The 12,018-nt window shown below is 37.6% G+C and overlaps 1 protein-coding gene across 24 annotated transcripts in view; it reads left to right on the top strand.

Moving 5' to 3' along the window:
- Positions 1-12,018, top strand: part of HDAC9 (histone deacetylase 9) — a 576,603-nt gene that overhangs the window by 151,425 nt on the left and 413,160 nt on the right. For all 24 annotated transcript variants that reach the window (XM_073809646.1, XM_033862982.2, XM_033862975.2 and 21 more), the window contains one exon: positions 2,164-2,279. In XM_073809646.1, coding sequence (XP_073665747.1) covers positions 2,164-2,279 — 116 coding nt within the window. The remainder of the gene's footprint in view (positions 1-2,163; positions 2,280-12,018) is intronic.

The following is a 12,018-nucleotide window of genomic DNA, read 5'->3' as shown; positions in this document are numbered from 1 at the left end:
CATAGTGAAAGTTGTCTTGCTATGATCCATCTGGCAACAGTTTAAGGAAAGTTTGGACAGACTGACTGCTGTAGCAACTTAGAAATACAGGAGACTTTTGCTGTAGTCCATGAGAGAGTAATGAGGGCTGAGGGATTAAGCTGAAATCATTGTAGTCAGAAGTAGATGAGAAATGATGTAAAGAACAAAACTAAATAATGTAGTAATTGATTAGATTTGGAGCAGGGAAGGGAATGAGAATGACTGTAAGGGTAGTGATAAACAGAGGTAAGCAGAGCACATTTAATATTGAAATACACTGAGTTTGATACACATATAAAAAGAGATGAAAGGGGCTTCCCTGGTGGCGCAGTGGTTGGGAGTCTGCCTGCCGCTGCAGGGGACACGGGTTCGTGCCCCAGTCTGGGAAGATCCCACATGCCGCGGAGCGGCTGGGCCCGTGAGCCATGGCCGCTGAGCCTGCGCATCCGGAGCCTGTGCTCTGCAACGGGAGAGGCCACAACAGTGAGAGGCCCACGTACTGCAAAAAAAAAAAAAGAGATGAAAAATGTCCAGTATTCCAAAGAGATTCAGGCTAGAAATTATGAGAAGGAAAGACAAGAAATAAAAGTTTTATGGGAGTATTCTGCATAAAAATGATAGTATGATGTCATAATTTTGAGTGATTTTGACAAGGGAAAGAGAAATAGGATAAGGCTACAAACTTCAGTGAATATCTACATTTAGAAATTGGTCGAAGGAGGAACAGCCAGAGAGATGGAAAAACAAACATGGAAGTGGAGAATCTTCTTGTAGAAAGGATGAGGAGAATGAGAACTGTTTTGTCAAAAGCCTTCAGATTTCGGGGTGTTCAAGAGAACAATTGCAGTCCACAGTGAGCAAGCTAGATTGCCTGGTCTCAAAGAACAAGCACACTACTTCTCACAAGTTATTAGCATGCTTTCAGACTAGAGGGACAATTCCAGTAGAAAAGGAGGACCTGAAGATTCAAAATAATTGCTGGAGCAGAATTCTAAAGCAAGTGTTAAGGGGACTGGGTCATGGGTGAGGGTGATGGTGCCCGCATTGGAGTGGGGAGCAGAAGAGAATTGCTTTCACTTTGACACGGGCAAGGAGAGTGTGGATGACAAAATCATGAGGTAGAAAGAAAAGTCACTGATAGAAATCATGTCAGAAGTTGTCAGTCTCTGAGAAGTGTGAGGCCAAGATCATCTGTGCAGAGCTGAGTAGACAAGGTATAAGGATGAGTCACCTAGAAAAATGTTCAAATGAATGAACTATGGAAGGTGATAGGGGATTGATTAGAGCTCAACAGATAATTTGCCAAGGCTTGATAAGATGGCCTCTCTTAGTTATATTTCTAGGAACTGAAAGTTTCTATTTCATTAATTAGATATTTTAGTAAGTGCATTTCTTCCTTTGTAACTTGAAATGTGTGTGAATTTTATATCTGAAGATGATAGAGATGATCTATATTGTTGTTATCCAACTCTTGCTTAAATGAGTTTCTTGTTATATTGATGTTTAAAATTGAACATATTAAATTTAGGCAACTTATCATCTTCTGGAAAATAAGTTGGGTAGAGCTAAGGTTAGCCAATGTTGTACAAGGCCATCAATACAATATTGAGATTTTATCTTATGTTGTATTTTCTTCATACAACTTTGACTAAGATGTGCTGTAATAAGGTACAGCCTTAGTAAATTAAATAAAGAGCCATTTATAACATAGCATATAAGCAATCTTTCCACACACAACAGGAATGACTCCAGGCCTCATTTGTTGATGGCATGTTTTTATGAATTATGCAAGTCCATTATCTCTATTACTGTTATTATTTATGGTAGCACAAGAGCAAGTAAGAGGAGATTACATTCTTTTTTTTTCCCCTAATCGAAAGCTTCTACAATCCTCTCTAACTGGATATCTCTACTTCTCTAAAATTAATGAATACTATGTTGTATTTTTAGCAGTGAAAGCAAAGGAAGAAACGTGGTATGGAAATTCAGAAATGTTCCAAAATTTTTCACAGTTCTTTTTATTTAGTCATTCACGTAGGGGAAGAGAAACAATGTTCGCTTCTGTATATTACTTAGAGTATAACTGCAGTTCATCTTTGTATGTTTTTCATGAGTGTATTCGTACTTCACAATGTTTTTCAGAATCCTCAGTCAGTAGCAGTTCTCCAGGGTCTGGTCCCAGTTCACCAAACAATGGGCCAACTGGTAATGTTACTGAAAATGAGACTTCGGTTTTGCCCCCTACTCCTCAGGCTGAGGTAAGACTCATTATTTTGGTTCTTTTAAAAGTTAATCCTCGATTAGCCCCCTAAAATGCAGTGATATTTCTGAATTGAAGTTTAAAGCCACCCGTTCTTAGTTATTTTTCTGATAGGTTTATAATGTGTGGAATTGAATAAACTCAATCTGATTTACAAAGTTTGGATGACAGTCATGGTTTGAAAATACTGAAGTATAATCCTCAAAGAAACCACTCTTAGTGATGCTGAGTATATACTGCCCAGCAGTTGTGCAACTCAGAAGTCCTTCTGCATCGTTCTTGGTTATCCTGATGGGAATAGACCCATCAGTAAGTAAAACAACATCATGCAAACCTCTCAGAAGAACAGTTGCCCAAAACAAGTTAGGTGTTTTATCCAATGGACCTGAAGAGTAATGAGAAAATTGTTGAAGTATCATAATTGAGGAACACAGAGCTCCACTAAGCAAACATGTATTAAGGACCTACTATGTGCCAGTCATTTTGCCTGGCAGTGGGGCTATAAAGATAAAGTATATGTGAACTCTGACCTTGAAAAATGAAAGATTAAAGGAAACTGGTCTGAAATAACACATGATTTTTTTTTCCTGACTGTATGCGGTCAACTTTAATAACATTTGGTTTTTGGCATATGATTTATTGAAACCAGTGATACAACAATAGAGGAAAGTAAATTTGTGAGTCAGCAAGAATTTGTCTATGTAGTTTCTGTAGTAGGCTAAGCAAAGGCAACAGCCACTCCTGTGGAATCAGCTGTTTTGGAGTCACCATCAATCGACTGAAATTCTCAATATTTCTTTTCTGTCATTATAATGCCTCCTTACCATGCATTGCTCTATGCAGGGGAAGCTGGTGTAGTAACTTCTCATATATAACTGTGACATGCTTCTTCCATTGTGTTTTATAGAGTCATGATCCTTTGGGGCTGAAAGGGACTGATCAAATCTCTGATTCCTGAACCATCTGTGTAGCTCTCCTGATATGTGATTATCAGACTGCCACCAGAGCACTTTTTATTCAAAGGGAACTCGCTTCACTGTCTCCTGGGGCAACCTGGTTGATTTTGGACGGTTAGCTTGACTGATAGAAATGTCTTCTGTACATTATGCCAACATCTGTGTCTGTAACTTCATACATTCACACATACATGTATAATAACTTATTTATAAGTTATAAATTATCTGGACAAAATATAAGGGAAGGTTGTCCCTGATAAGGAAAGGACTGGAGCCAGTGAAGTCACTTCCTCTCTGAGGACATTTGTATACTTGAGTTTTGGTTTTCAGAGCCTCACATAACTCCGAAGGGAGAGAGAAGGCAAAGCCCAGTACTGACCAAAGAGGATAATCTAACAGGAAACCATTCAAACCCAAAGACCCATATCTGTGCTACATTGGTGAGTCCCTCATCCCCACCCACGGAGGTGTCTTGATGTAGACCAGAGCAGGGGCAGAGTCTTTCCTGGAGAAGTTGTAACCAGAAGCTAGTTGTAGCCCGAATTTTCATAACCTCAAACTGTTAATTTAATTTAAAGTGCCCCAGATTTTTAGTTCCCTAGGTATCTGGAAAAAGCAAAAGTAAATTCTTTCTAGAGGAATAGACATTCATTTTAGATTTCAAAATTTTCCCTCAATTTTCCAAGGAAAATGAGCAGAATAGATAGATGCTCTGTTGCTTATGACCATCTTTCAGCTATGTGAAGAATACAATTCAGGCCGCTATATTTTTTCCTGTCCTCCATCTATTTCTTGTTTCTTACCATCCTATTGTCCCTTTCTCGTCTTCATTTTTCTTTGTAAAACATGATACCAGGTGGAATAAATATTTCACATGTATTTATGGCCATAGATGTAAGTGGGATTCTTGGACTATTGGTTACAAGCATTGTATTTCTGTTAGTGCAGTTATATCTCAATATCAGTCAGTTTTCTGCAACCCTTTAATCAATTTCCAGGAAAAGAACAACTTGGTCACAAATATTTCTAAAAAAACTTTAGATTTCCATTTCCTCTCAGTTTGAAGAATGAGTTTCAATTGCAGAAACACTAAAAGATCTGGGTTCTTAATAGGTTCTGGATGAATTCTGTATCCTTGGAAAATGAAAACACACTAAACCACATTCATTAAACAGTATTTATGATTCTTAGAAAAGCATTGTTAGTACAAAAAGGTGTGGAAGACCACTTACAGCTTGATAGTATTTTGTTAAGTTCAGAAACAGGCAGTACAGTATTTTGATCGGAAAAACGTATGTAATAAAAGTATATTTTAAAAAAGCGAGGGAGTGATGAACACAGAATTTAGCATGGTGGTTACCTCTCAAGGGGGAGGAAGGCAGTGGGGGACATGGTTTGTTACTAAAGATGAAGATACATATAACCTTTCATTATAAATACAAACATATGCATATAGCACTTAGTACGACATTAAGAAACAACGAAGCAATACATATTCATGAGACTGGATATAAATGGGAAAAGGTGAGATTTTGTCTTCAAGCTTTTTAAAACCTGGTAAATTAAATTGAGTGTCCCAGATTGTGTGACCCTATCATTAAATTTCAAAATATATACAGTGGAGAATGTAAATGAAAGGAATTTGCTTTTACTATTTTAATCTGTTTTATATTCCTAAAACCTTTTGCTGATACCTAAACACAACTATCTGTTTATATGCCCCAGCTTTTCAGCGAATTGTTGACATATTCTTTCCTTCCACCCCAACCAGTTTAAAAAAAAAAAAAAAAAAAAAACAGAAGGAAATGTGATTGAATGGAGTTTGAAAGAGTAGAGGTATTTCTTCAGGTCAGTGACAGGATGTTCACCTCCAAAGCTGGAAAGACTAGTTCAAAAGCAAGCAGTGACTTACCTCATAATGAATTAATTGTGTGTCTGAACTATGATCCAAAAGGCCAGGTGGGCAGACCTTTATGCACTGATGGGTAGCCTCTCCGTGGCCCAGAACAAAAAATTCAGCCCTGATGGCTAACATGTGGTTTTCTGCTGCATTGCATTTACAGAGGTCTGTAGCATAATTCATACTGGAGAGGTGAGGAGACAGCAGAATTCAGACTGAAACTGTCAGCAAATTAATATCCTCGTCTTGTAACACCAAATATTTCCACCTAAACTAGAGAAAAGAGGAAAAAACAATGTTTTTCAGCCAATTTTGGATTAATCATTTTGAATTTAGTATGATGTTTACAGACATCTAAGATTAATAATAGCATGTGATGTCATATCAACAGAAATATTTGGGGTTATGAAAAATTTACATCATTACACTTTCAAAAATCAAATTGGTTGCATACTTTACCATTTATAAAATAGGCTTATTCTACCATCTTTGCTTAAAATAGTGTAACAGTGTACATTTGAATCAACTCTCTGTTCTGTGACCGGGAAGTAGAAAAGCATGTCACCTAATTCTTTCAGATCCCATGTAAACGAACGGGATTCTACTCCCTTTTTGCTGCTTAGGAAATAGGAAAGTAAGGCTGTATTTCAGGCTGATCTTGAGGCTTAGGTAAAAAGAAAATTTTCTCTCTCATAATTCATGTGTTCTGCATAATTTAAATAAAGGTTAAGACAGAAGTAAGGGGAGAATTTATTCGTAAGTCCAGGCTGAGGAAACCGCACATTGCATTCAGATGTATGGGTCTTCCATTCAGAAGGCTCCAAGGAACCTGGCTGCAAAACCAACTACTTTGTCATCATTGGTTAAGTTGCTGAACTTGCCCTGAACCTCAGATTCTTTATCTAGTGAAAGGTGGTAATGACTACCCCAGCAGCTTTGTGGTGGGGAATCAGTGCTTGGAAGGCAGGTATTAAATTGTGAAGTGCAGAACAAGTTCATTTTTTCTTGTTGGTATCAATACTGACTTCTAGTAGGGAAAACTCATTAGTATGTTTGTCACCAAGCCAGCAAATCTCACGTGAGACTGAGCCTCCATCTGCTCTGGCCACTTCTGTTCCATTCCTTCAATTTCTTACATATGCTCAGTCCCGAACTCGGATCCCTGGAGCTACTTGCTTTACTCATTTGTAAACTTGGTTGGGGAGCTGAAACCTCAGGAGTTTCTATTTCCAACTCCAGTCAGAGATGTCTTTACCTATCTAGTTACTTTATTGTTAATACTGTGGGCCTGTGGGTTCAAATATGTTTCCATGAATATCAACACCATTATTTTAGATTTGGTAGATTTATTTGATAGCTATTTTAACAGTAGCCAAGCCGCTGGTTTATTTCTAGTTGAACATTAGTGGCTGGCTCTGCTATGCTATTTTTTAAATAATTTTTTCCAGCAGATACAAACGATTTTAAAAATGGATTCTAATAATAAGGTTAAGTACTCTAAAATCATCTGAAATGTCACTTGTTTTGCCCCAATCTCACATGACTCATCTGCCTGTTGTTTCATAATAGTTGTTGTGACATTTGCTGTAAATGTTCTGCTCCCTTCTGTGTGGGTGTAGAGCTATGGTTTTAGATAGCTGCAAATAAGACCCTCCTCCCCCCCCCCAGGGGAAAGGAGGTTGCTATGACACAAGAATCATTTACTAGGAATAACATGAGTCAATAATGTAAACCAAGGCCTTTGACAAAACATCAGTGACTTTTAAATGCAAAGGAAGCCCTGTCAAATGATAATTTTTTTTCCTCCAAACCATTTTAGTAATACATTCTTGGGTGTCCAGTAAAAATGAAAACTTAGAGATTTTTACTGCCTAAAAAACTTTATTCATCACATGGAGATTTTAATTTTCTATCAGCTGTCTGAAAGGAGAATGGAAAATAAATACTATACTGAAAAATACCATGAAAGCCGTAGGCAAACATTAAATGATTAAGAGTTTTATTTCTTTGTTTACTTGTTTGTTTTTAATGTGGTTCTTCTTTTTATTTAGATAATCTAGATTTGGGGATTTGGAACCTTTTAAAGCCAAAACAGATTGAGGCTTACAAGCATGTCTTCCTAGATGCCACTCTGATAGAACAGATATTTCCTGATAGATCTAGTCAGAGGTGCTCCAGTCTTAGGCTGAAGGATCTGATGTCCAGGGAAGGTAGGCAGCTACCCAGAGTCATAAGCCAGTGAGTGGTAGAGCTCAAGTGTAAGATGCTTAGACCACTCTCCTTTACACCAGTCCAGACTGCTGCTCACCAAAGCCTGGTAGGTACTTATATTCTTTTTCTAATGTTTCTGATGCTCATGCATAGTGTAGATAATTTTGAGCATGCAGTAACTTGAAAATTCTACATTCACTTTTTCTATGAGCCTCTTAAAAAGTGGGTGATTACATAGTTAGTATTCTGTCAAGGGTCATCTGTTGACTTCTTTGTCTTCTTAAGAGCAAGAAAGGAATTCTCCCTCCCTTCTTCCCTCCCCCCTCCCTTCCTTCCTTCGTTTCTTCCTCGGTATCTTCTATCCCCACAGGCATTTTCCTTGCCCCTATATGCAGTCATTTTCTCCTGTATTTTTGTTTGCATGAGTTCTTACATCATACATGTATTTTTTGCTTTGTACTCATGAATTTTAGGGGATTTAAATGGCATGGTGTTATCAATCTCATTCCATTTCTTATTCTTATCACTAAGCATGTGATAAAAATAAGACTAGCTCTTTTTAGAGCTAGTCACATCATAATGGATGCATATGCCTAATTGCTTTTAATCACTGTAATAATCCATGGTGGGTACTCCTCCATTTTACTTACCTGTTCTCCGGTTGGATTCCCCAGTGACCTCCAGTTCTCACCCACCACCAAAACATGCTTTAGTATATATCCACACTCATCACTCTGTAGCTAAATGAGAATTTCTTGAGCAGCAGGAGAACCTCTGGGTCATGGTGTGCAGTGCTGAAATAGTCACCAGAATTGCTATACCAGTCCACAGTCTCACCAGTAATGTGTGATGGTTTTTACTTTCCTAAATCCCTGTGACATTTAATATTGTCCATTTTTCTAATTTTTGCCAGTGTCCATCTCGTAAGAGAATTTGAATCTTTTGATTGAAACTAAGGTCTTCTTGATGTCAAAGGCTAAAGAAATAGCTCTACTGAGAGACGTAATTTTCAGCTTATGTGTATTTTATTCACCTGAATTTCAAATATTATCCATAATTTAGGGTTCCAATTACCATGATGGTGAGAAAAGTAATTAAAATTTGAAGGTCATTATTAAGATATGGATAGGCCTCCCCTGCCCCAACACCCGGCTCAGTCATATCCCTCTTCCCAACATCATGCTCTTTCTGGTGAAATGCTAGTTACCCATCAAAGCCTAGTTTAAAATCGACAACCTGCTCTGTGCCATTGAAGTGTTTTGACCATACTCTAATTATAGTAATTATGACGGGTCATTAGAGCTAGTCCTCTACTTTTCTGTGCACCCGAGTAGCATGTGAACTTACGTGGCCTAGGGCATCTTTGTACCCCTCCCACCCAATTAATCTAACTTAATTGTAATTAATTAATTGTTTTGTGAATGTTAAGCAATAGCCATTATATGTTTAATATTTCCATTTTATCTGACTACAGCAATCATTTCTGGTTCTGAAAAATTTTTAGATTAAAACCATCTTCCGCATGTTCTAAGGTATGAAACATTGGCATCTTAGCACAGCATTGATTTAAGGGCTGCATTGGTTTCAAAACTGCCCTGGAAAAATCCTGGCCTTGTGTGGAAATACTTGTAAGCTTACCACAGTGCTAAGGTGGGGTAACCTTCCAGCCTTGCAAGAATGCTGGTCAGGATCCTTCACTGTCTCAGTGAAATGGTCCCTCTCACCATCTGTTCATCTGACTTTCAAGTGTGTCTGCACCCTTTTAGCAGTGTACCATATAGCTCCGGTTTCTTATTAAGAAACATTAACCTGGAACAGGTAGCCTGCTTCTATCAAGAAGTCAAATTGAGGAGACTTCCCTACTGGCCCAGTGGTTAGGACTCCACGCTCCCAATGCAGGGGGCCTGGGTTCGATCCCTGGTCCAGGAACTAGACCCCACATGCATGCCACAACTAAGAGTTCTCATGCCACAACTAAGGAGCCAGCGGCCTGCAACTAAGCAGCCCACCTGCCACAACTAAGACCCAATGCAAACCAAATAAATAAATTTTAAAAAAAAAGTCAAATTGAGGAAAGTTATATTTAAAGGAGATAATTTGAGAAAAACATTATTTCAGCTAAGTCATTTGTGATTTTATCCATTGGAAGTTTATGTAAATGTTGTGCTTATTTCCTTATCTGTAAATTGAAGGAAATAAATTATGTCCAAATCTCTGAAGTTCTGTGATATGATATATACCAGTTAGCCTCTGTGGGAAGAACCAACTATACCCCCCAACTTGGGGGACTTTGGACTTTCCTTACTTCCTCAGGAATTGTCTCCATGACTTGAAGATCCTCACGTCTATAAAGCCACCAGGGCTTTTGATTTCTTCTCACGCCAGACTAGCTGGCTCCCAGTTGTACACTTTTATTCTTTTCCATAAGCCCCAGGGCCTGATTGTGCTTCCTGTTTTTCTCTCAAGCTTCCTCCTTCTCCATGCTTTTTTATGGTTCCCTTATCCTTCGGTAATGGTTGCAGAGTGGTGTGTAGCTTCTGCAGCAGTACCTGACAACAAATCATCCAGCCTTGATCGGTTTAAAAGTTTTATTGCTGATCCCACGGGGAACCAGAATGAGGGAAATCACTCAGTTCCTTCATCCATAACAAGAGCATAAGATTGCTGGAGAGTGCCTGGAATTAGGAACTAGGAATTAGGTTAATGTCCCAAAACTCCCTGGCATAGGGCTTGGCACATGGTCAGTGCTATCCTAGGAAATGGCACCACTCAATTTTGCTCTGAAGCTACAGGGGCCTAAAGTCCCATAGTAAGAACATTCCCAAGTCCCTTCACTTTTGTCAAAGCCCCTGTGAGCAGCCAGTGTGCTACTGCAATTATTACACCTGAGAAGAAACCTTTTTTTCACTTTAGTATAGGTTTAGCTTCCTACGATGGGGTAGGAGGAGATCGCCCAAGTTCTGACTGGAAAACAAAGATAACCTCTTTTGTGAGGTTGGGGTAACTTTTGGTGTCATTCCCACAGTGCCTGTCAAGTCTCCATGCTGTGGGAAGCAGATACAACCTTGAATGAATATTGTACATGATTTAAAGTAATTATTTTTCCACATTTATTTCTCTTCCATAAATACAGAGAAGCAGATGAAATATCCTTTTATTATAAATGGCTGCTTACTGCCAATAAGCTAGTTTAAATATTTTTACTTCCTCATACGTTCTTTTGTTCTTGTTCAGGTATATATTCTGTATTTAAAAATCATGGTAAAAACGTATCAGTATAAGCAAAATAACTTGTCTTTTTAAATTAGAGCAAATATGCAGCTGTTGTTGATACTCCTTAAATAAAATTGCAGTCTCGTACATTCTGATGATAAAATCTTTTCCAATAGTCTTCATGGGTTTTTGACAACTTTAATTTTGTAAAGGGTTTCATATATACTCAATGTAATGTTAAAAATTTCAATATACTTCTTGCTTTCCATGTACAAATATCTGGCTTGTTCTTCTGAGAAAAAAAACAAACTCTGAGTTGGTTTGGAATTTCAAGTTGCAATGAGAAAAGTCCACCTTTAGCTTTCTGCTCTTATGTTAAGGCTACGACTCATCTCCAAACAAACGTATGATTGAGGTGATGTTTTGGAATAACATCCTGTGTTTTGGTGGCGCATCACTCTTCAGTGACATTCTGAGGTTGCATTGTATTAGCACATGATATTTTCCCCAGTTAATTGATATCCCAGGTTTGTCCAGGGGAAAATCTACCGCTCCCCCAAACATACTTGACAAGTTATTATATTTACTTTAGTCAAAGCCCGTGTGTGCAATATCCCTCTTGGAGGTGGTCTATTATTGGAGTCCCATATGCTTTTTGTTTGGGAAGAAAGCAGTCACTGTGTCATACTGTTACATGGAGTATTCTTTTTCAGGGATGTTGTTCCCTTGGGGACCATATCAGGCCAGAGTTCCTTAGTCTAATAAGACCTTTGTAACTCTTATTGTATAAGAGTTCTGGGAGGGAAGCAAGAGTTAAACAGAAAATGTAATTCAAGCAACTATATTAGGCCACATGTGGGAAAACATGACTCTTAGTATTGGATTAAAAAAAAGGTTTATTTGTTGTAAAAAGAACTCTGATGCCAAAATTTTCAGGGTATTTCAGTGTAAGTGAAGACTGTTGTGGCCCAGGGAACTCACAACATTTTAACATTTACTTTAGTTTCTGAATATGTATGATTTAAAAAACACCATACAGAGTTGTCTTTTCACAAATTTTATATTTAAAAAAAGATATAATTAATTGTTATAGAAGTCCTGTATGGTGATATTTAAGATTTTCTTGTGTGAGTTTTCCCATCAGCAAAATGATGTTTATTCCATATGAGGATAATGATTATAGCAACGTTACATACATATTCTTCATGCATTAATACAAAAATCTGTACTCATAAGAATTACTCAATTTAATTGTTGTACTTTACCAATTGATGACAAACACACTGATTATATTCCATAAAGGTAGAATTTTAAAAATGAATTTTTTCTACATGAACATAGAAGCTTGCTCTTCAGATTTTATAGTTACAACTGATGAAGAAATTTTTAATTTATTACATATAACATTTTTGGATACAGAAGTCATAAAATACTTATAAGTTCTTAATTAAAATATT

This window comes from Tursiops truncatus, chromosome 9 (assembly GCF_011762595.2).
Source record: "Tursiops truncatus isolate mTurTru1 chromosome 9, mTurTru1.mat.Y, whole genome shotgun sequence".
NCBI lineage: Eukaryota > Metazoa > Chordata > Mammalia > Artiodactyla > Delphinidae > Tursiops > Tursiops truncatus.
This window is presented reverse-complemented; position numbering and strand designations above follow the sequence as displayed.